This window comes from Corvus hawaiiensis, chromosome 19, assembly GCF_020740725.1.
Source record: "Corvus hawaiiensis isolate bCorHaw1 chromosome 19, bCorHaw1.pri.cur, whole genome shotgun sequence".
NCBI lineage: Eukaryota > Metazoa > Chordata > Aves > Passeriformes > Corvidae > Corvus > Corvus hawaiiensis.
The window spans coordinates 4155209-4180204 of NC_063231.1; the positions used below are offsets into that span (position 1 = coordinate 4155209).

The 24996-nt window shown below is 40.9% G+C and overlaps 2 protein-coding genes, 1 long non-coding RNA gene and 2 other non-coding genes across 13 annotated transcripts in view; 2 read left to right on the plus strand and 3 right to left on the minus strand.

Moving 5' to 3' along the window:
* TEX2 (testis expressed 2) overlaps nt 1-12639 on the plus strand; it is a 45332-nt gene extending 32693 nt beyond the window's left edge. For all 6 annotated transcript variants that reach the window (XM_048323629.1, XM_048323626.1, XM_048323625.1 and 3 more), the window contains 6 exons: nt 376-475; nt 3458-3590; nt 7230-7352; nt 9265-9474; nt 9701-9821; nt 10639-12639. In XM_048323629.1, coding sequence (XP_048179586.1) covers nt 376-475; nt 3458-3590; nt 7230-7352; nt 9265-9474; nt 9701-9821; nt 10639-10761 — 810 coding nt within the window. In that variant the 3' untranslated portion in view covers nt 10762-12639. The remainder of the gene's footprint in view (nt 1-375; nt 476-3457; nt 3591-7229; nt 7353-9264; nt 9475-9700; nt 9822-10638) is intronic.
* LOC125335775 lies at nt 12631-15718 on the minus strand. The gene is made up of 2 exons (XR_007207543.1): nt 13899-15718; nt 12631-13708 (listed from the first exon to the last, which is right to left on the minus strand). It is a non-coding gene; the product is annotated as an uncharacterized LOC125335775 (long non-coding RNA).
* LOC125336073 lies at nt 13491-13620 on the minus strand. The gene has a single exon (XR_007207647.1). It is a non-coding gene; the product is annotated as a small nucleolar RNA SNORA76 (small nucleolar RNA).
* Nucleotides 13788-13850, minus strand: LOC125336071. Its single transcript, XR_007207645.1, has one exon. It is a non-coding gene; the product is annotated as a small nucleolar RNA SNORD104 (small nucleolar RNA).
* ERN1 (endoplasmic reticulum to nucleus signaling 1) overlaps nt 15244-24996 on the plus strand; it is a 31611-nt gene continuing 21858 nt past the window's right edge. For 2 of the 4 annotated variants that reach the window (XM_048323630.1, XM_048323631.1), the window contains exons 1-2: nt 15776-15902; nt 24429-24540. In XM_048323630.1, coding sequence (XP_048179587.1) covers nt 15837-15902; nt 24429-24540 — 178 coding nt within the window. In that variant the 5' untranslated portion in view covers nt 15776-15836. Of the gene's footprint in view, nt 15354-15775; nt 15903-24428; nt 24541-24996 lie in introns of those variants that run through there. The other 2 variants (XM_048323632.1, XM_048323633.1) reach the window with 2 other exon arrangements.

A 24996-nucleotide genomic window follows, 5' to 3' on the forward strand; every position in this document is an offset into this window, starting at 1 on the left:
GTTGATAAAACCAATGATAAAATATGTGACTGAAGTTAAAATTCAAAGAAGTCTTTGATTTTTATTCACAGTGAAATAGGATTTACACTTAATTCTTGAGTTTTTTTACATACTTTGACTAAAAAGCATGCTGGAAGTTTAAGGTCAGCATCTTAACTTCAATACAGATGCCCAATCTCTCCCTAAAAAGTTTTTAAACTGGAAACGGTGAAATTCTAGAATAGTAAGAAATTTGTGTAATTATGTTCGTGTTCTTTCACTGGTGGCACTTCAGCTCAGTCTTAATGACCTTAAGTTTAATGACCTTTCTTCTCTCGGGAAACTGGTATTTAGTTCCATGACATGTATTTGACTTTTTATATTCTGTCCTTTTAGCTGCCCTACTTCATGAATGAGCTGACTCTGACTGAGCTTGACATGGGGATAGCAGTGCCCAAGATCCTTCAAGCCTTCAAACCTTCTATTGATCACAGAGGTAAAATACAAAAAGCCTTCTGGTTTTGTCTTTGTATCTGTGGAGAACAGAATTTTGATCTGTTTATCTTGTGGATGTTTTAGGTACATTTAATAAGAGCTTTTTCTGAGATACTCAGGGGTCTTTATCTCAGGCTTGGTGTAAATGTAATTCTGTATATATGGAATTGTGATTGTGTCTTTCCATAGGAAATAATTACTGAACTAAACTAAAATTTGCATGCAACGGAGATGCAGACTTTAATACTAAAAACTTCGTGCCACACAAATCACTGACTAAAAGCATGAGGATAGTAAGTGCTAACCTTTCCCTCATAAAACTGAATGAAACAGACTTTGGGGAATTATTGAAATCTTCTTGGATGTACATTAGTTAATGCTGCCTGTTGTATCCAAATGCTATTGTTTGCCTTTATCTGCTTGAGACTTGCAACTCTTTGGGGAAAAGCCTTATCTATAAAACACTGGGTACTTTGCTCTCAACTTTTCCAAAGAATATTTTCCACTGAGCTTTATAAACAAAGCATGTTTGGAAAGAGAAAACTGTTTTGTTGTCATGAGGAACAAAATCTGTCTTTTTCAGAGAAATAATAATTGAATAGATGGAATAGGTGGAGTGCAGTCAGTATTTGGGGAACTAAAACATATTGCTGCTTCTTGCCTTATGCTTCCTGTGTGGGACAGCAGGTTCTTCACAGTACTTAAGAAGTCCTCCAATGTTCTCAGTAGAGTGGCTGCACCACTGGTAGAAGTTTTATTTTGAGTTAGGGAACAAAGGAAAACTTTAAAAAATCTTTACATGTGTGTTTCTTGTTAAGTGATTTCATGGTTTCTTTTTAATCAGGCTTTCCTTTCAGGGTTCTTTTCAGTGTGTTTCCCTTTGCCTTGATTTAAACATTTTTTGAATTCTATCTCTGTTCTTGTAACTTTTGTAACCAAAGACTGTAGTTCTAAGTCATGAAATGGGATTTAGGAGACTGAACACTTGGCTTCAAGTAATTACTGAAACAGCAGTGAGATCAATTAGTTCCTTCAGTTTCTTGTTCAGTTAAACTGTGACAAGCAAACATTTATGGTAGGATTTCTAATCATTTTGACTTCTTCCATACTGTTGAATGACATGTGAACTCTTTAGAGTTTTTAAGAGTGAATAGAGTTTGCAGTGAATAATTACTGGAAGAACTGGTTCTCTTATTATATTAAAAGGGTATAAACAAGGGGATGATAATTGGAAATGCTTGTTTTCAATAAATAACAATAAATGTATTTCTTGGTAAGTTGATCTATGGATAAACGACTTGGTTTATTGGGGAATATGGGGAAAAAAACCCCTAAAGTTTCAGGGCAGTATCCAGAATGAACACTTCTAAGTTTTGGGTTTTTTTAAATAAGTGTTTGAGGTAGCCTTTTTGAGGCTTTATTGCAGTTACTAATTGTGATGTGCTTTGTTTCATTCTTACTCTTTTTTACCAGTGCTTGGTTACAAGGAAAATACTTTTTTTACTATATGCCTTCTCAAAATAACTAAATTTGTTAACAGACAATGTTAGAAAAAGATCTTGTTTCTGGTAATACAGTCCTGCTTGGGTGACAGCATATGCTATAGCTTTTACTGTAATTCTGTCAAGGCTAGGCAACCGGAAGATGGAATAAATTATACCATCTGCCCAATTCTTCACTCCTCTCCATCCCTTTTCCCCCCTGGAAAAAGCATATGAACATTTTCTGGTCAGAAGGAATTTTCCCTCTCAGTAATGGCATCCTTTGCTTAATTTGATCTACTGTTAAAATAACATTGATGATTGAATCCTGCTGGCTCACTGATTATCCAAAAAGTCTGTGTAGCTGTTGTCTTGTTTTTTATGATCTTACTGATCTACTGTAAAGAGGAGAAATCTTTATAAGCTTGTGTTTGAGTTCGTGTTTTGTTTTTAGAATAGTGTTAGAAAAACTGTGATGGAAAAGAGTTATTTGGGTTAGTAAAGCACCAGCTTGCCTTCATCCTGCTTCCAGCATGTAACCTCACAGGGTGTCAGTGACTAGGTCTTCGGGAGCTGCCTGTATTTCTGTTATCACAAATGGGTGGGATTATGATATGGATATGTTTTTGCAGAAAAGAAAACAGTAGTTCTTTAACTGATAAAGTGTGACTTTTCCAGATCAATAAAACACAAAGAGTAGTTACTATTTGTCCTGGTTTCAGTTTTATTCACCATTAATTGCTTCCAAATAAGTAAATAAAAGTGGAATGGGTCAGTAGTTGATGTGCCGGGTACTGGTGAGGGAATGTTTTGTGCAGCTGCAGTATCTGGAAAAGGAAGATACATAATCTCTGTTTAGTGGCATCTGTGTTCCAATCTCTGGATCACAAATACCTACAGCTTTGGTGCAGGGTGTCACTTAAAAGGCACGAGCTAATCTTAAAGTATTCCCAAGGCAATTCTTTTGGAGACTGCAAAAAGCAAATAGTTGGCACAGACAATAGGATTTAACTTAATATTGCATGTCTAGAATTGTCTAAGTAATGACCCTGTTTACTGTGAATCATAAAAGAATGCCTGTAGCTCAGTTACTGAGGGAACCTTGTCACAGTTCTTCAATATACCACTGGCAAAACAAGAGGCAGCAGGCTGTGCTGTGAGAGAAGCAATATTGCTCTGGGATTTTAAGTTGTGCTTCACTTGGACAGCATCAGTGATGTAGAGGAGTGTCCCCATTACAGGTTGGCTTGGAGCAATGCTGTAAATAGTTTCGAAGTGAATCCCGGATGGTATTCTATTTCCTTTATCTCATTTCAGATCTCTTAAGCAGTTTAGGTGTGTGTAAATCACCGTAATTTTTTTTTAGACCATTAGCTGTACTCACCGCTCTCTTTCAGTGTGTCTTGGATTTGTGTCTGGCTTTGTTCCATGAGCTTAATGTGATCAGAAAGCTTGTTTTGTGATTGCTCTTAAAGTGGCATATTTTCTGTTGTTTATTCTAGGACTATGGATTGATTTGGAAATGTACTACAATGGATCTTTTCTAATGACCCTAGAGACCAAGATGAACTTGACCAAACTTGGTAAAGAGCCTCTTGGTGAAGCACTTAAGGTTGGCGAGATTGGCAAGGAAGGGTAAGGGACGGCAGTGGTGCTTTCATTGTGAAAAGCTGGGATTTTCCTTGTACATTTGCAGCTCTGGCTCTGCAGTAGATTGAAGGGAGTTTTGGGGATGTTTCATACAAGTGGGTGTGGAACATGGCTTTTCTGTGCAACTTTATTGTTTGGTTGCACTATTGAGAATCATCTTAATAAAAGGCTTCTGTGGTACAATTATCTTTTATATATATTTCAGTAGGATTTTAAAATGTCCTGTGACTAAAATTTAGTTTTGTCTTATGCATGATTTGGGGTTTAGCCAGATAAAACTCAGATACTGGAAATACATACATGCAGAAATAGACACATGTAACAGGCTACTGCTGCATGGTACAGCTACAACTGGAAAACATGAAGTAGTATACAATATGGGGGGTAAATAGACTCTAACTGTTATGTAAAGACTTTTTCAATAGCTTTTTTGCATTGTGGGAGTAATCACTTTCCTGCTTTAGTCTTTATTTTTCCTCATAGCCATCTTCTGTTTGCCTGCTATGTCTAAGTGAAATGCCTTATGTAGATGAACTAATTAGAAAACACCATACAGTGACTTACCTCCTTTGTATTTGTGCTTTCCCTCTCATTTTTGCGATGTTTCAATGTCACCCATCTGCCCACTTGTGTTAATCTAGTGAGTGGCACCTCTCAAATACCCATCCCTGGATGGATCCACTCCCAGCTGTGGAGTGTCCATTTTTCTGGTGCTGTATTCTCTTTGTACTTAAGAAATCTGCAGTCCCTGAACAGTAGGTGGTCTCTGATTTAATAGACAACCACTGCCTACAAATCAAGAAAATAGTCTCTAAATCTGGCCATTTGTTCAGCTATGAACAAAATGGTATGGTCTTTCACAATTAAGATACTAGATGCTTTGTATACTCATGTCGTAGCTCTGACCATTTATTCTGAGATATCTTGAAGTGATACTTACAGCAGCACTATATTTCAGTGCAGTCATGACAAGAAAATAAATGTGAAAAAAACTAATGGCTGAATGATCTCATACACTGGTCAAAATTCAGAGGATTTAAAATCAACCTAGATTCTTGTTGTCACTGCTTGAAATAAATATTTCTCAATTTACATCAGTATAACTGGTAGGTGTGAATTTTTCAAAATCCCTTTAATCCTGCCTGCCCAAAAAATGGGGGATAGAGGAGGAAATGTCTATACAAATCAAATTCTTGCTTTTCTTCCCCACCCCTTCAGGATTTTCTTTGTGTATTTTCATATCTGTTCAGTGCAGGAACAGTCTCAGAAATAATTAGTGAACACACTGGTTTCATATTTAAAAATCAGGTTGCTGCTGGCTGAGCAATAGGCCCCCCAGCAAGGCAGATTTAACTGCCTGTAGCCAAGCAACCGATTACTTGAAGATATCAGCATTAACTGCATTGCTCCCTGCACAGGGCCTGGGATGTTTCAAAGCTCAGGACCAGGTACCAGCTTTACATAAAGAGCGGTCTAATGTATTCTAGTTTGGGTGAGGGTTTTTTGGTTACTTGTTTGTTTGGTTTTTTTCCTTAAACAAAATGGATATTAAATAAATTGAGGACTGAAGAGTACAGAACAGTTTGATTCTCATCTATGCATTCCAATGTGTTAGTTAATTTTAATTCTACTGGCTTTTTAAATTATCAGTTGACAATTGCTGTGACAAATCAAATTACTCTGCATGTGTTTGCATCCATGGTCATGTTGTCAGTAAGTGATGTGTGTTGATTGCTGAGCTCATTTCTGGCCCTTAAGAGCTCAGAACAAACCATCTCTTGAGATGCAGTAACCACAAAGTGGTGTGAGAAAGGCACTTACTCATCCAGAGAGAGGAGGCGGGAGGAAACAGCTCTGGGGTTTAACTGTCTGTGGCTGTTGTCAGTGTAAAGCGAGACAAATGGGTCACTGTTGCACTTGCTGTTTGAAATAGAAGTGAAGTGTGCTGAGACACAGTCTGGTAATGCTGTCTTGCATGCCCTCTCAGGAAGATGCTGCTCTCAGAAAGGGTGGGAAACTGTTTAATTGCCAATTTTATAAAATTAATACATTACAGATTCTGCTAAACAGGAGATGCGGCAAAAGCAGGCAGGTTAACTCAAAGTTATTGCGGCTTCTTACCCCATCAGTCCTTTTGGCTGTGTTGAACCACATAAAAACAAACTGACAAATGGCAATTCATAAAATATTGTGCAATCTTTACAGGAACAATACAGTAGCTCCAAAGTGATTTTTTTTTTTTCTGCCAATGTTTGTGCCATATAAATGGTCCATTGTATACAGAGCTCCCCTGAAATCTCACTCAAGCTTATTTATTGTTGCTTTGTTTAATGCGAGGAAATCCTGTGGCCTGACCCACTTGGTGCTTGTGAGGCACTTCAGAGGACCCCTATAACCAGGAAATAAAAAACTTCCTTATAAGAAGGTGACACCTTTGAAAGCCCTGAGAATGCCCTGGGCATGCTTTGAGTTGGGTGCTACAGTGTGCACAGAAAAGAGAAGTGAGGTCACACCCTGGTAGAAAACGTGTAGTTTGAATCTGACCTAAAACTGAATTTCTGTGAGAAACAGCTCCAGTATTGCTATTTGGGCCAGTGACAGGCACCACCCGCCACCCCCACATCCTCAAGGAGGTGGCTCAGTTTGCTTTGCTCCTTCACTCCTCTGCACATACAAAATGGTGCTCTGGATAGGAAGAGGTTTGTGATTCTAATCCCGTAGCCTGGGTAGGAAGTTCTTCAGTGTAGACAGGTCCTGGGATCACTGCTCCAGTTGGGAAGGAGTTGCACCTGACCTGTCCCTTTACATCAGGACTTCATGCAGCAGCTACCAGTTTGTTCTGTGTACAGAATAACAGGCAGTGGCCTCAGTCCATGCCCTGCGTGAGGCTATTAATGCTTCAAATACATTTCCAAGAACACACATGCACACAAAAAGAAAGAAGACACAGCTATAAACTGTATTCTGAACGTGCTGTAGAGTATTACAGTCCTGGGTATAGTCCCTAGGGTGAAAGCCATGTGCTTGTGAAGCCTGTGTTGTGTAACTCCTTCAAGCTCTTGCATTCAGTGAGATCTGTTAATACTAAATTGTATCCACTGTATCCTTCTCTGATTTAAATCTGTTTAAAAGATTTGAAATATTTCTTGTGACTGTGTACATAAATTCTTCCACAGTTTAAGTCTAGGAATTAGTTACTACTGTGTGGTATTTTGTACCCAAAGGGCAGCACTTATTACTTTACTTTTTTCCCCATGGCATTCAAACAAAATGACTTGTCCAACCCTAATTCTGCTCAAATAATGGAAAACCACGAGCAGCAACAGAGATGCTTCCAAATGTATTTTGAATAATCTCCACATTTGATTTGAATTTGTAGAATAGCCACCCCCATGCCAGCCTCTTTCATGAAGGATTATGTTCCACTGGGGAAAACAGATTTTCTGTTTTGAAAGCTGATTCTGACAGACTGACTTGAGAGTGGGTTTGATTTTGTTCTTTTAGATAGCATTTATAAAAGAGGGGAGGGGACAGTTCAGAGACCTGTAATGTCAGCCAAAGCTGTACAGTATGAATATCTATTTAAGGATATTACATTTGACCTGGAAAATTGCATTGTTTCAGTTTCAGGCCAAGGGCATATTGTCTTGCAGACAGCGATGAGGAATCCTCCAGCGCTGGGTCTTCAGAGGAAGATGATGCTCCTGAGCTGGCAGGAGAGAAGCAGGTGACCCCAGGAGGAGAAGGGTGAGATGTTTGTTAATCCTTCCCTCCCCCCACACCTGATATCTGGTGCCAGTCCTGTGATGCACTTTGTCCCCCAGGATGGCAGAGTGTGAGTATATATCCAAGCAATGAAGCAACCCCAGTTGCCCATTTCCAGGGCAGAGGGCAGCAGTGGAGCCCTGTTCACCCCAGCCCTGCAGGGACTGCTCCAAGCTCCACTGGGCACCTTCCAGTCCCTTCACTACTGGATTGCTGGGAGGCCAGAGAAGTTCTGGGGACTTTCACCAGCATGTCCTGCCTGGTAGCAGAGCCAAGAACAGGATTTTGTGTGAAAACTTGAAACCCTCTCTATGCAGTATTATCCCCGCACTGATCCTGCCGATCCTTTATTTCCAGTGTTCCATTTTCTTTTCTTTAAGAAAACAACTGTTACTCAAGCCTATTTTTCTTGCTCAGTTTTGTGTTAGGTTTTTTTTTCTCCTTGAGGACTTCATGTGTCTGCGCTGTGCAATACTGCCCTCTGATGCTGTGGACAAATTTCAAAGAAAATTTCCCAACATCAGTGATGTCACATCATTCCTTGTTTCGGTTGCTGTTCTGATTTTTTGCTTTCTGCATCTGATTGCAATTATACCATGCAATGAGAAAACTGTAGTCAGCCCAGAATGTCTGAGACAATCACAATGTTTTCTATGTCTGAACATATCTAAGTGATTTTTACAGTGAATGTACCAGAAGACTCATGACTTATTCAAAATGTTCCAGGGAATTTTAGCGTTTTACTCCTAAACGCTTTTGAAAATTGTGTGAAGAGTTGTTTGAATTACTGCAATTGATGCATTTCATATCTTCTGCAAATTCATAGATCATGTACAGAATTCTTTATCAAGAGGACAAAGAGAGAACACGAAGAATCTTAATGTAAAATACTGAAAACATTTTCTTACATCTTATTATTAAAAATCTGCATTACTACCACTATAAAATCTGATGAGAGAGTAACTTCTTTCTCTGGGTAAAGATACAGCTAGTATAACATCCCATAATTGAAATTTATTTACCCTTTTTATATCAGCTGAACATTTTTTTCTCCTATGTCATGCTAAGGACAAAACTCTGTAAGTCTGTGTAAGAATGATAATATTTTTTCCCTGGATAGGAAAATGTCATTTCCTTAGGAAGATTATCTCCGCTACATAACACAAGAGCCACAATTAGACATGATATAGTGTGTGGAAAATACCAAATGTGCTATTTTTGGAGTGTATATTTCCAACATGAGATAGGGGTGAGAAAAAACATTCAGTCCTTAAAGCATCTGTTTCAAAAGCCAGGAATGCTGTCTGACAATTGCCAGGAAAAGCCCACTTTTTGCAGTCATAGTTAACCATTTTTGGAATATCATTCCACCCACTGCCAAAACCGTTTTCTTCCTCTTTTTCAGCATCCTTATACTCGAAAATGCTACGGTTTTTAAGGTTAAAATTTTAAGGTTAAAATTAAAAACTTTTTGTTCAGCGCACACAGTTAAATAATTAGACACAATGGTTGGGCCTTCTATGCTGATGATTCGTGCAAGTCTTAGTGCATCAGTGTCTCGACAATTTTTTTGGAATGGTAGTAGACAAGTAGTCACTTCTCATGCCAGCTTGCTGGCATAAATGATATAAGTGTATTTTCAGTTTTAAAAAATGCTGCGTTTCCAGTGCCATCTGGGAAGGAGTGTTCAGACTGAACAGAGTTTCTGCCAGACACTTGTAGCTGCCAGACTACAGCTGCTGGGTGCAGGCTCTGGGACGTACTGCTTGGCCAAGTATCTGTTCAGAATTTTTGTATCAAAAGCTTCAATGATTGAATAGAAAATCCATGTCTGTCTTAGCAAATAGGTTTAAGAAAGTTATCTTGATATCCTTTTTCTATTCTCTATGTAAAGGTATGTTGGAGGACATCGGACAAGTAAAATCATGAGAATTGTGGATAAAATTACGAAGTCAAAATACTTTCAGAAAGCAACAGAGACTGAGTTTATTAAGAAGAAAATTGAAGAGGTCTCCAATACTCCATTGCTGCTAACAGTTGAAGTACAGGAGTGCAGAGGAACACTAGTGATTAACATTCCACCTCCACCCACTGACAGAATATGGTAAGAGGAGCTCAGAGCAGAGCTGGGCAATGTTTCAGGTGTGCTACCCGAGGGGTTGCAGCTAAGAAAAAAGGTAAAGCCTGGCTCAAGTGGGTTCTGGGCAAGGTGCAATACAAATTAGTTGTAACTGAGGTCAGAACTATTATTAAGAGAAAATTGTTACAGGTTTAAGTACTTGATTTGCTGGGGTGTCTGTAATAAATCCTGCTCTGTGTTCTCTCCCAAGGTACGGCTTCCGAAGGCCTCCCTACCTGGAGTTAAAAGCGCGGCCAAAACTTGGTGAGAGAGAAGTGACTCTGGTTCATGTAACAGACTGGATAGCAAGGAAACTGGAACAGGAGTTCCAGGTGTGTTTCCTTTACATTTGCCTTTCCTTGATGATACTCATTAACCCCAGTTAAAGGGGTGAGGTGTTTAATTTTCACATGTCCCGTATTTAATGTATAACTAGTCATGTCGTCCACTGCTCCCAGTCAGTGGGATGGATGTTGAGAACTTAGTTGAAACTGACTGCTGGGATGGTCTCAAGATTCTGTGTAGCCCTGGGTGGAAATCTGTTTTAGAGATGAAAATGACATTTCTTTGAAATAGGTACCGTGGTAAAATTTGTAGTACTCAAATAAGAACATGATCCTACATATTCTTAGATGATAGAGGGCCAAACTGTTGCCTAAAATTAAGAACAGATAAGGCACTACTTCCTCTTACTACTTCCTTTAAAGTAATTTTTTAAAAATCACTTTGACCACAGTGCAAAAAGGAAAAAGCCCCCTCCAAATACGTGTAGGATAGGAATAGTGACCAGCTTGATTCTGGACTCCAACTTATACAATCAAGCAGAAATCAAAACCAGTTATTTTACTAAAAGTGCAGTTTGAAAGTATATGGATGGGTAAGAGCTGAGAAAGCAATTAGGAAAAGTTGGTGATGTTTCCTGTAGTGCCTGCCATTTTAATTGAATGAATATTCGTATTTCTGAGTTTCATTTACAACTGTAACACCACAAAATGGCTTCAGTTAATGGGCACTGCACTGACTCAAACACCACTGAGCTCAAGAACCTTTTATCTGTAAATTTGTTGCATTTTTTAAACTAAAATTGGAAAACTAAGGTTTCAAGTGACATATGAAATGTAACTTGATTTAATTGCATCTTTTTCCCAGAAAATCTTTGTCATGCCAAACATGGATGATGTCTATATTCCTTTAATGCACTCAGCCATGGATCCCCGCTCCTCCACATGCCTTCCTCAAGATCTGAGCACAGAGGCCTCTGATCAGCCATGACATGTGAAGACTCTTGCAGTTTACAGTATTATAAAAGTTTCTCTCATGGTTCTATAAACTGTGCTGTAGTTCTCATCCTTAACTTGTGCCACTCTCCCCCCTCCCAAGGACTGCCTATCCCTGCTCCTGTGTGCTCACTTGCCTGGTTATTGTTCCATGTACTTCAGCTACATGAAGTTCCATTCCATTAAGCCATTGATTTATTTTTGTACTGGCTGCCATCAGGATTTTAACTGGGAGGCTGAGGTGACCTGTTCTTGGGGGGAGGGAGGAGGAACTCAAATGTAATAGATCAAGGAGCTTGTCAATGCACCTTTAGTTCAGCTTGTTTTCATGCTCTGTTAATATGCATTAAAGCATTGAAAAGTTGTGTGGCAGCAAAAGGAACTGCATGCCAAATGGGAAAAATCCTAAATAAGGAATTAATTTATGAAACTGGAAGAATATTTTTCTTTCTCAGGCAGTTGGAGGTGTAGAATGAACTGTTTTATGTTCTTTCACTTCTGCAGTCAATAGCTTGTGTCAAGCAATCAAAATATGAAATGCTTTCAGGATAAAAGAATGTAAATTGGATGTATAGGTAATATTGTGATTCAGTGTGCTATATACACATTACTTTTTTTCATACAGAACTTGTGCTTTTTTTGGGAAGCAAGTAGCCATAGAACACACAACTATCAATGAAGGTGGGACTGTCAGATTTTTGTAAATGAGGAAAAAAAGTTGGTAAAGCCATGAGACCAAACCATAGCAAGCCGCCTTATAGTGAGGTACAATCACCTTGGTTCCTGATTAATTCTGAATGTTTATAAAGACATGAGCACACACACCAAGTGTCAACACTGCACATCTCCAGAAGTAGTAACCTAACTGTGCATAGAGGCTCTTGCTGTGATGGAACACCAAGTTCTTTCTGACAGGAGTTTGTTGCTGTGAGACTTTTCCATTGCACTGTGTTTACACCCAAAGCATGGGCCCGAATCCTCAGTTACAGCCCAACGTGACATCACCTGGTGCTCATGGAAGCAGCTGTGGCTGACAGATTTTGACCCCTATGCATTGGTTTCTTGGACTTTGTGGCATAGGAATTCAAGCATTGCAGTTGTTTGAGCTGATCATGATTAAAGACTCTTTCTGCTAATTAGTGGCCAAAACTAAAGGGGAAGGGGGAACTAGCTTTTATTTCTGTCAGGTGTAATGAATCAAGGCTAAATGTATGCAGTAAATTCAAGGCTTGAACACTACATATCCACTCCTTAACACAGATTCTTTTTCTGATACTCAGTGTTGCCAACTATTCATGGATGTCAGAAAATGTTTTAGTTTACAAAGAAGGTGAGTTTTGGCTCTCCTTCTGTAATTTTTTTTTTAAAGTAATTTTTAAAGAAATTTTTTGTATGTTGTGTGGTCACATTTGATGTAAATCAAGATTTCCATGTATAACTTGATGATTTACCATCTCTAAAAGAAACTATTATATTGAAGGTTTTTTAAACAGCACCTTGCCTGAAACAAATTAGCATTTAATATATTTAAAATTAATTCTATATTTGAACACCTATTTTGGTTACCTTTAATTGAAATATTAGTAGTTATATTTGTTACCTGAACTCCTCCTTGACCATTCCAGGCTGTGTATATTCTGGGGTTTGCTGATTCTGTAGGCATTATTTGCCTTTCATGAAGTCTGCATGTCTTGTACACAGGTCTTTTATATGAGTTAATTTATATGTGCAATAACTGAAGTCAAAGGACTAGATGCACTAACGTGTAAACAGATTTAGACTTATGTAATAAGACTCATATTGCACTTCATAAACTGTGGGTAACTACACTCTGCTTGGTTTTATTAAATAAATTTATCCCATGTCGAACAAATCAGTAAATTTTATTTCTACAGCATTTAGCCACTATCTAGTGCAAGTTGTTTAAAAAACTTCAGAAAGGCAGCTTCCTAACATGAGCATGCCCTGTGCCTTGTGGACTTTTATATACAGGTACTTGGTCATTGTGGCATATGACAGTTTCAGGGTTAACCAATGCCGAGCTTTAAAAGGAAAAGCTAAATTTAAGTTTTATTGTCATGAAACTAAGCTTCACCAAAGCAGTTAGTATTCATATGAGAACTATGCTTTAAAAACGTTTGCATAACTGGCAAAACTGAAAGGATTACCACCAGTTACAGAACAGAGCAGACATGCATCCACTTCTGCTACCCTGAAGAGTCTCTGTGAGGTTAATTATTCCTTAGTCTGCCTAGACTCTGCCCTATTCCTGGCATCCCTGTTGTTCAGATCTTTTGTATTTACAGAAAATGCTGTACTTCCTGGTATTAACACATCTAAGAAAGAATGGCCCTTTAAAATGCTGCAGCTTAGTCATGGTAGTCAAATTCTCATTTTGTTTTGCACCATATATGTACACGACCCCCAGCCCTGGATGCTCCAAGCTCATTCACCCAGCTGCTTTACTCCTGCAACAAGCTAGGCAGGAATCCCAGGACTTTTCTAACCATTTAAGTCCTTTTTACAACTGAATCCTGAACTACTTAAAACTACGGCCGTGGCGTCGGCTAGCTTGAGTCGCATGGAACCGACTCTGCTTTGGCCCCGACACCGCCCTCCCGTCAGGAACAGGCTCCTCCTTGCAGGAAGCGCAAGCAGCAGGATCCGGAGCAATGCGCGCCCCCCCGCCGCCGTATCCCCGGAAGGGTGACGCAAGCTCGCAAACAATGTCACTTGCTTTTAAAAGCGCCGCCCGGGTCGGGCCGAGCAGCGCCAGTTATTAACAAGCGCTTCGCTGTAGCACCGCTGCTTGGCCGGCGGCGCTAGGCGGGCACCGCCGGGTCAAAGGCAGTGCAGGCACGCGCGGAAGAACCAGCCGGACACGTTCTGGGTAACACAGCTTTATTGGCCGCCGGTCCCGGCCGCCGGTCGCCGCACAAGCCCTGCAAAACACCGAGAGAAAAGGGGAGGTTATTGATGCGGTACACCGCGGCCGCCCCGCAGGGTGAACGCAGCCGGGACGCTCAGCAGTAGTTTTGCTTCACGCATGTCAGCAGTCTAACACGTGTCAAAAGACATCACCGCGGCCCGGCCTCACCGCCCGCCCGCTGCACTCCCCCCCAGCCTGCTCACCTCGCCAGCCACGCCGAAAGAGAGGCCCAGAATCCGCCGCGCTCTCCTTTATAGAACGTCCAGCCCCGCCCTCCTCGTCTCGCCCAATAGAATTGGAATCCGGGGACACGTGCTGATGCGGGTGTGGTTGCGCGCGAAGGTGGGCGGGGCTGCGCGAAGGCAGCGGGCGGGGCGCGCTGAGGCGGCGTCGGGAGGTCAAGCGGAAGGTCTGACGGGCCGTGGTGGTCTCGTGTCGGTCCCGGCGTGGGAGGCAGCTTTTCGCCTTTTCAGGAACAGTAATACTCCTTCTACTTTGCTCTAGCGTTTTGTTGCTGTGAAGAAATAGGGCTCAGTATTAAAAATATAAAAGCTCAGGCCCCGGTCAGATCTCTCCCCGTAGAGCGGGTGCTGGCTGAGGCGGTTCCTGAGGGGAGCAGCCAGGAGCAGAGTGCACTCACCAACGCTCGGCTCCCCTCCTACCTCAGCCGTTTTTAGTTATTTTTTCTGTCTCCTGTGAGGCTGTGGGAGACACTCGTGTGAATATAACTCCAGTTAGGATCTGGCACACTACAGCGTTTGTACAGCAACTGATAAATTCCTCCTGTAATGTAGCAGGCTGTTGCTGCCACGGCATACACAGTGTGTTTAGGGGTTTGCTTGTGCTCAGATGGCACAAAATCTTAAAAGTCAAGGCCACCATAAAGAAATGCATCGGAGAACTGGAATCACAGCAGGGTTTGCAGCTGCAGCATATTTTCATGTATTCTGACTTGCAGGTCAAGTCATCATTAGGTTAAGGCTCTGAGGCACAAGGTGGGATTGTTGGGGTGTCCTGTGCAGGAGTTGAACTCGATGATCCTCGTGGGTCCCTTCCAGGTCAGGATATTCTGTGATTCTGGGTAATTATTACATCTCCTGCCCACCATCAAAGGCAGGCTCACTGTGGGAGCTGGTGTGTGCGTATGGCATGCCCAGAATTCCATGTGCCCTGCAGCTCTATTAGTGATATCACTGTTAAAAATCAAACAATATGTACAAGGACAAAGTGGCTTTGTTATATAAATAGGTGGCTGAACACTGGGCCTTTGCCAGGCACTCTAAATTGACTCTCTTCTGTTTAAAGCTTCTTCCATTTGGTTCAATACCTTTTGTGTTTATTTTTACCTGTTCAGAAAAGCCTGGACCTATTTTTTTGTTTCAAAAGGGCGTGTTGGGTTTTTTTTGCGTTTATTTAAGGCCTTGCAAGGCACAGGGTTAACAGTGAGTTTGTCAAAGGCAGGAGCTATGCCAAATAAATTTGGCCTGATCTGTTCTGAAAGTACAAAATCAGTAGGAAAACAAGAATCACAGAGTCATCAAGGTTGGAAGAGACCTTTAAGATCATCAAGTCCAAGCGTCCACACAGCACTGCCACTGTAGCCCCTAAACCATTAAATATCATCCACTGCCAGTTCCAGATGCCTCAAACACCTCCAGGTATGGTGGCTCCACCTCCCCTGGGCAGCCTCTTCCGTCGCCTGACCATCCAATTATTCCGGGCAGGGTGGTGCAGGGCGAGGGAGGCTACTGGTGCTGCCTGAATTTAGGTATTTTTTCATAAAAACAAAGCAGCAATAGCCAGCTGCCATCGCACCCCGCGGTTCCCCATGGGGCTGCCGGCCGAGCCGCGGCGCGGGCGGCGGGTCGGTCGGGGCGCACACGAACGGGGAGGCTCCGGCAGCGGCGCGAAGCTGCGGGGCATCGCTGGCCGCTCCCGGGCCCTCCGGCCCCGCAGTCCCCGGCCCGACGGCTGCCCAGGCGGTCCCTGAGCGCGGTCCCCGGCGCTGCCCGTCCGCCCGCGGCTGACGTGAGTGTCCCTGCCGGGCGGTCCCTGAGCCCGCCCCGCCCGCCGCGGGGAGCGCCTGGACGCGCCGCGCCGGAGGCAGTGCCGTGCGGGGGCAGCGGCCCTGCGGTGCAGCCATGGAGCCGCTCCGCCGCCCTCTCCTCAGCCTGGCCATGCTGCTGCTGCTCCCGCCGAGGCTCGCGGTAAGCCCGGGCCCGCTGGGCTGGGGAAGGGCAGGGGCGGCAGGGGCAGCCGGGACACGGGGAGGGCCGGGTGAGGGGAGCCGGGGGGCTCCCGCCGCGCTTAACGAAGGTTTGCCGGGGGTGCCCGCAGCCCGGAGGCGTCTGCCGAGCCAACACATCACCTGGTCCATTGTCGCTAATGCCGTGTGCCCTGTGTGCACAGGGCGAGGGGCTGCAGCCCCACAGGCTGACCCAGCCCCACAGCCGTGTACCTGCAGCTGTGCCCCACCTGGCATGAAACCTCGAAATATAAAAATACAGTTAATTTCCCACGAAGCAATTGTAAAAAGTGGCACAGAGAAACTTTTGAAACAGTAGTACAAATAAACTTTTGTAACCTGAAACTATGTAGATGGATCGGGAACCAGTGAGACATGCTAGAAGGTCTGCTCTGTCCCTTAATAAGTGGAGGGGTTTGTTTTCTTTCTGGAAAAAAACCCCCCCACATATTGCATACGTGTTGATAACCAAATACAAGTGGCTGGCTACATACCCTCTATACTGTCATGGCATTTTGATCATTCTGTTTCCAGACCAAATGCAGCAATATGCATTAATGTACATGTGGTTGGTTGGGATCCAAAACCACAGTTTTAAATTCAAAGGTGAAAGACAAAGTGCACGACTCACTGTCCTACAAAACCTCTTAAGAAATAACCAGGTTGGTTATAAGGTATTGCAATAGGTGGAGCAATAAAAGTGCATGGAATAGGGAAACTGGTGCAAAGCAGATGGAATGCTGAGCAGATTATTTTTACAGAGGTAATAATTTTAAACAGTGTACTTTACAGTGGATGCTATCTGCTATGTGTGTACTGAGATGGATAGCTAACTTCAAAAATTCACTTCTGAAAGGTGCTCTTGTTTGCAGGTTCTCCAGATGAGGAGACAGTGAAAAGGCCATCTGGTATTCACCGTTTCCATTATAGTCAAGTATAGCACAGGAAAGCTTTAGGTTATGTTCTTTGACTGATTGTTCATTGTTAGCTGAAAAAGCTAATATATATGTGTAATATGTGGAGTTCTAGTTCAGGTTAAGCAAAGCTGAAGGCTTTGTTTCTCACCTGGGATATAATAGCCCCACTCCCCTTCTTTAGAAGTAAAGTAAACACATTAGTAGTTAAGCTGGTAACATGCCTAGTGTTGTTACTTCATTAGGAAACTGAAAAAAATTAAATGCAGGCTGTTAACAAAAATTACTTTACAATCTTTACTGTAGAGTGCTAATGTGTTTGTCTTAGACTGGACTGCAAGGCTGGACTGATGTCTTTTCATGGTCCTCACAGGCCTGGGCTTCATATATTGCAAGGAAAATACTGATTTGCAACTCATTAAGTTTTAAAAAGTCCTGAATAGGAAAACAAAGAAATATTTTTAAATACCTAAAATATTTTTTTAATCAACAGATTATTACTACATTTTATATCATTTTACTTGCATAGTCACAAAAAAGTAGACTCATGCCCTGGTAGAATTCAGCCCATTTTTTCTCTAGATTTCCCTCTTGCCTTGGTTTTCCTGCCCTGCCATCTCACCTCAGATCAGGGTCTGAGTTCTCCATTTCTGTTTATTTTCTTGGCTCTTACCCTGGTCTTTGTGCTCTTCTAGCTGTAGATCCTCACTGTGACTTCCAAGTTCTAATCTATTCTGTACTTCAGTCCCTTTTCAGAACTAGTTTTCATTTCTGTGAACTTAGTCCCAGTCATCTCACCTGTGATTTACCCATTTAACTGTGGAAGCTTATTTAAAACTATTCATGTCACTTGAATAATAAATTCCCATGAAAAAGACTGACACACAATTCTCGGTGTTGAGGTTACTTAAAAACACGAGGTTGCCTAAAGATTTTGCAGATTGTTTTTTTCTGTAGATTTCTCCTAAGAGCAGTGGTGGTGATCTGCTGTTCTGTAACTTCTTTGGCTGATAAAGGTACTCTTTGTTACCTAATATCCCAACTCTAGTATTGTTTTTTTAGTTTGTATTGGTTATACAAGGTCTTCCTTTCCTGTCTGCTCTTTACAGAGAGGAAAATGCTGTTTCTTGCTATTTGGGTGACAGTTTACTGCTCTTGGAACTGCCCTCCAATGAATGGAAGCACATTAAAAAGGGTGGAATCTCAGAGCAGTAAGAAATGCAATAGAGCTGTCAGTAAATTACAGTTGCCATCAATATTACACAGTAATGATTTACAGCTCTCTTTGGAGTGAAAAATCCCTTGTTTTCCTGAGCCCTGGGATGTTCCAAACTGTGCTTGTTTCTCTTTTAACGTGGAGTCAGTGCAACTCAAAAGTACCAACCTCCCTGGGATTAAAGTGGCATTTGGAACATGGGTCTGTCTCTTCCTGCAGCCAGTGGGACAGGTTTCAGTACTGGGTTACATGGTGTAGGCTGCACCTGACATGGAAAAACCCTGGCTTCACCCAGGTGTTGTTTCTTCTGGTGTGTTCTTTATCTCAGCGTGAGGTGTTTGGCCAGGGAACTGACAGGTGTGAAAACCCGTGGGAGACAGCAGGTTTACAGAGGATATGTTCAAGCACTGTGTTAACTAACACATGTTGTATTTTGAGTTGCAGATCTCCTTGGTTGCTCAAAAAAACAGTATAATAGGGTTTGAGGTTTTTTTTGGTGGGGGAGGGAAATGTAAATTTGTCTTGCACACTTAAAATTATCATGAACAACTCTCTCCTGGAGTATAAATTCATGTGTTTATAACCCAGCTCATTTGCGTTGTTGGTGTTCTTGTGGCTATTGAAATACATTTGGGTTTTACACAGTCAAATGTGAAAGCTCAGCAGGAAGTTCTTGGTGGAGAGACCACTCCAAGGTGATTCCAGGCAGAGAACAATTGGAGTAGACCTCTCATACTTCTCAGTTTTTTCTGTTGCAGGATGAATGGGTGTATGAATGAGAGCTCACTGAACTAGGTTACAGCGTGATGAGAAATGGCTAACAAAGACATGTTAGAATTTAGTTTAAGATTAAAACATCTGTACATTTGATTTCGCTTTCTAAAGAAGATAAAATGTATTTTTCGTCAACTCTCTTTCATATCTTAACTTCATTATCAGTTATACTGGAAAACTCCCCCCAGTAGTTTATTGAATTTTACAAAGACTTTCTCCACGGCCTGGTTTTATTATGCACAGGGAGTTTTAGTCTGTAGCCTGGCAGCCTAGTGTAATGAGATAGCTGTCAAAACCAGGGTAATGATTCATAGGCTATGTGTGATGAATATGCCAAGTGCTTGCAGTGTGTGCTAATGTCTAAAAATATCTTCCTTTGCGTCCTTACTGGTTTACCAGCTGTGGTTCCAGTAGCATAAATTACGGTATAGGCCTTTTGTTATTGTGAGGATAGTGTCTGGTGGTGTTAATGAAGTTGGCTTTTAATAGTTTTTTAGTAAAATCCAAAGGTACAGCCTGATGTATATGAGGCTAATTATGGAGTGAGGAATATAGGGTTTTTTTCCTTGAGTGATAATTTGTACCTTGTCACATTTTGGTTTGGTAAGCTAGGCATTCTCAAAGAAAATAGAGGGCTGTTACAGTTAGCAAACCATCCATCCTTTATCATCTATCAGCCCAACACATTAATCTTGGTGCATATGTATTCCTACTTCAGACTCAGAAAAGAGAAAATTATTTCCCTGCTAAGACATGACACTGATTTGTTTACTCATGAGCACACAATTATTGCTATGAAATCAGTAACAGTTCTTGAAATCAGCACACACCATCACCCATCCTGGGTCACTGGAAGTGTTTTCCTGTTCTTTATTCATACTTGAAGAACCTCTCGTGGTATCACCCCCACTGCAAAACATATTTCTGGGTTGCAGAGCTGTAACCTCAAGGAACTCAGTGGCCTGGTTTTCTAACTGCTTTTTCCACTGACTTCAGTGGGATTCCTGTCTACATGATGACCTTCATTTCAAAAGTGGTGTTCTTAAGCAGATGAATTAATGGACAAAATTATTGCTGTGGGGATCTGTTTTCTGATTGCTTTGCTGACCCTTAGAAAAATTTGAGCTGTTGGGGTGAAAGAAGATGTTATCACCTTTGACACTGAACTGCACCGCACACACACCTTGTAGTTCTTGTTCTACAGCTTCCACTGACCTTTGCTTGATTGCTGGGTCCTTCAGGATTGTTTTATTTTGTTACTTGGATTTCTAAAACATTTTACCTAAAGATATGGCAGATCTAGACTGAGGAGAAGATTCTTATGCGAGACTTAACTAGTATATATAAAGTTACTTTCTTTTTCTATTTGATAGTATATTTCTACTCTAGCTTAAAAATGCTTTTTCTGTTTGGCCACAAATTTTAGGTTGTTATGGATTATTAGCAGTTAGCTTTAGGGCTTTTGTCAAATTTGAATCCAATGAGAGCTTGAAAATTTGTCTTTTGAATTAAATTAATAAAATGAATTCTAAAACAATCCCCAAGTAATTTCAAAATACTGTAAATCCTTAACTTCATATTGCTGTTGATGTGGAAGATTGTTATGAGTACAGACTGTCAAGGCTGTTGAAGTTCTTACTGAATTCCAAGGAGGGTAGGTGTTAAAATAGATGCTGTTGCAGTTTCAGATGAAATGAAAGAAGAACTAAACCCGGTTTTCCTTCTATCTAATTTTCTTTGTTCACTAAATTAAGTTCTTTTTGCTTAGTTGTTTCATGTCCTGACATATTTATCTTGGAGTCAGTTGTTGTATCTCCTTAGAAATAAGATTGTAATGTGAAATAAAAGTCTCTTAAGAATTTGCATTGCATCACAACAGTTGAGACCTCACCATTGCAGGGTGGGAGGACAGGATCTGTGTTACCAGTTTTTATAATCTGTCTCAGGACTGAGATTATGAAATCTTTTTGTGGTGGAGAAATCTCTTACATACTTCACACAAAAATGAAAACAAGTTTGTCTTGTACATACATATTTTTATAATTTTTGTAGCGTTTCAATGCAGTGCTAATCGCAGGCTTCAATTAATCCATTAACCAAGTAATTATAAAACTTTGTGTTCAAAATAAAATCTATTCAATGTTTGCAACTTTGATACTTCAATCTCTTGCTACTGATAAAAGTCATGAATAAAATCAAGAGAAAGCGTTTTTAATTTCTCAGTCTGGGTGAAACACAAGTAATTATTTTAAAATCTGTTCAATTTTGTATTTATTGCTTGATACAATTTGAAAGAATAAAACCTTGTTTCCATACTGTTATACTAACTCCCTAGCCTTTTCCAAGTGACTACCATAGATATTGAACAAAATAAATGTACAATATTGCATAGCTAAATCTGGAGTCATTGGGGTTTTTTTAAATTTAGGTCAAATGCTTCAGCAGGGTCAGTGTGCTACTGAGTTGGGTAATGTCAAGTGCATGATATCATGTGCTTTGAAAAGTATGAGTGAATGGAAGATTTTTAATAATGGCATTTTATGTATTTCATCTGTGTTCAAATACAAATGTAGAAGTAAGGTAACAACTAATGAAATCTGCCCTGTATTCAGTCTTTCCCCCAAAGGAGATGATATCTTCAACACACAGGGTTGCAGTGACCACATCAATGTGACTTTGATGGTTGAATATAAGAAAGCCCTTCAGAAGCAGTGAAACTTAAACATAGACCTAGTGGAGAGGTGAGGGAAAGCATCAGAAAAGCTGTGTATTTTACAGGGCAATGATGCATGTATGTGCCAGGATCTCCTTGTCAGAGAAATCCCAGTGCCTCTGTGCTGGTTTCTGGGTGTCAAATTCTCACCTGCAATTTAAAGGAACTTCAATAGTTTTATTTTCCTGTCATTAACAGTTGTATTTTCTTGCTCAACTTACTCTGTTTCACTCTAGGTGCAGTTTCACTAAATCTGCCTCACAGTCAGATGGTTTTCAGCCCTGAAAGGTTGTGATAGTGGAGTGTGGGTCATATCTTCCCCCTCTGGTTGCAGAACCAGTGAATCTGGCTTGTTAAATGCTGATTTAAGGAAAACTGGACTAATGATGATAAATCAGCTACACCATCCTAAGATGTCTGGGGAATTTGTGTACAAAAAGACCTAAAGGACAAAATTTTCATTAATTACTTTGATACAGTGGCTACAGTAGTTTAACGAAAGTAATAATACAAATGACTGAGATCTCATAACTTTACAACAGAGCCCCCTCTTTTCTCTTACACCCAATCAGGTTGTTAGGCTTGAAAGATACTGTGAGTTCAGTTCTGACCAGTAACATCTTGAGCTGCGTTTTTATAGGGCAGTGTGAGAGGAACTGTTATACACTGTCCCTGCTTGAACAAACACTGCAAAGTTTAATCCCAGATGTAAATATTTTATCTAAGTGCAGATGGCTGTGCAGCCTGCATAATTTAACAATGTCAGGTAATGAAAACTATATTTATGTCTTAAGATACTTCTCCCATTCTTTTTCTGGCCTTCCAGCAATTATTCCTAATCTGTGGTTTGTGTGTTGTTGACTTTCATTTTTTCTGCATTGTGTATTTTACAGTTGTCTCCTCCAGCTGATTATGACTGGAAAGAGGCATGTACAATATTTATAGGTGCAACCTGAGCGTTGGCTAGTTATACTGTGTTATATTATCCTTTTAGCTCTGTGCTTTGCCTGAAAGTATAATCCTTTCGTTGGATTGCACTAAAATGTATAGTTGTTCAAAGAAAGTTATTCCTATAAGCATGTGTTTTAATTTGACAATTAAATATTTTGCTTTGCAGTAATTCTAACATGACCAGTAATTGTTTTTTACCATATAATTAATTGAAGACATTGTTAATTATGTAAAATTAATACATTTTCTTTTCATATGGTAGGTTAAGAACTATATTTAGCTGTGAAACTTTGAAATGTGGCAGGTGTCACACAGATGAGCAATGCAGATAGAGCCTACAAATGGCAAGTTACTTGAGTGAAAACTTGAGCCCTGGGAAATGGAAATGTGTCAGTCTTAGTGATGCCTTTTCTTGGTCTTAAAATCAAGAGTCATACACGGTTAGAAGGGGAAAAGGGATTTTACCTTGGTATTTATTTTAAGGATCCTTAGGTGCACACGCCCAGGTCATATGCATCGAGATGCACCCTGCCGAGGCTATCTCTGTCTCTGTCCCCCCAACATTGGGTATAACATTATAGGTTTTACTAATTAGCATATCTATCAAAGATTCCCCAATGAGAGAGGCTCAAGTGAGCCCCCCTCCCCAAGGAACCTTCCCCTGGATGGTTCTATCTTGGTTTACAGAATGTGTTCTGGAGAGGACCTTGGGGTCTGGGGCACACTGATCCCTAGCTAGGAAGCTTCTAAAATGTTTAGTCTCTTAGCTTGACAAACAAGTCCAAGAATGTAGGCAAAAAGCACTAGGAATACAGAAGTTGTAAAAAGGTATAACAGGGGTATAAAAGAAAAGGCAAAAATCTTCATGGCATCATTAGGATGTCTGGGATCATCTTTAGGCAGGAAGAGAAGAGTAGACATTAAATTAACATGCTTATTCTGTTTTGTGTGATGGAACACCTTGGACTTAACCTCACTGTTCTCACAATAACTGCATAGTTCAGAGTCCTCCATGTTTGAGTGATGCCCTTTTAATAAAATTCCTTGCTCTGCAATGGCCAGGCTCAAAAGCTGCTTGGGCTGGAGGAAGGACAGTGGCACTAAACTGTTCCCCAGGAGCAGAATAAATTGGAATGTGAAATGGAGGTTTGAACCTCGCAGCCAGCTGCTTTCTCAGAGGTGCCTGTGGATGTGCTCATACTTATGAGTCATATTCCTTAAACAGTGTTATTTACTCTGTGCTGCAGAAAGACAATACTGGGAGACGTGAGGTATAAAAACAAAATTAGGAGGTTTAACAGTATGGATCTCCTCCAGCCTTTAAGCTGCTTCCATCCTAAATATTTTGCCCTTCCTCAGAGGCAGCTGACAATGCTTGCAGCTCCATCTGTCTCAGCCACAGCCAGCCTAGTAGAATATTGGTCATTGTTCAGTCGTATTTATCCAGGTTCTACCCAGCCTGTGTCTTGTCTTTTCTTGGTGACTAAACCTGGCAGAGTATGTTCTGTGTACCTTGGAGGAGCATGGGTTTGACATAGACATGTGAGTTCTCTGAGCTGCTCTGAAGTTCTGTACTTTTCGTAACTTACTGCATGGTCTTTTTGTCAGTCCTTTCCTAGATTAGCCCTGTCTCTGGTCTCTCCTAACTCTAGTACAAGAAGACTTTGATATCAAATTGAAAATGGAGGTGGAGTTAAAGCATATCCCAGTTTCTGTTTCTAGAGGAACTTAGCACAGTAAGATCCACAGTGTTAACAGCAAACTAAATTAAACTAAAAATCACTGAATTCAAAGGGACAAGGAAGTTGTTCAGTCTGTGCCTTTAAAAGAAGGGATGTTCTAGCCCATGTACTGTCTGACAGTTACGAGTAAACTCTGTAGTAAAAAATCGTATTCATCATATGAGTATTTTTTTTCCAGAACACCAGCTCAGTAACTGTGCCAGAAACACTGTTGTTTGTTTCAACCCTGGATGGAAGTTTGCACGCTGTCAGCAAGAGGACAGGAGCAATCAAGTGGACTTTAAAAGAAGGTGAGCAGGAGGTGTCCTGATGCCCTCTACTCAATAGCAGAAATAACAGTCAAATTATTTGGCAATTCCAACTGTTGTAGGATGAGGTAAATACTTTCTTTTCCTTTTTCATTTTGCCCTTGTTCCAGATTTAAGCTGCAGTGTTTCTGGGGTCATGTTCATCTTCATAATTCCACTTGTAGGTATTTTCCAGGTTTACGTGAGGTTTTTTTAGGTTTGTGGGGTTTTGGTTTTTCCCCCTGAGTGTTTAAGCTGTAGTGGTATAATTGGTAGGTACCATGCTTTTTGGGAATGAGTGCAGTGTAGGCAAACATAGAACAGAATAGGTGTGTCAGCTTGTAGAACTGAAGGCAAAGGGATTGCATGATTCTGTCTCTGGAATACCCTACATTCACTGGTACAGTGCATATCGTGCAAACCTTGGGGATTTTTTCTATAACAGATGTTTAGGAACAG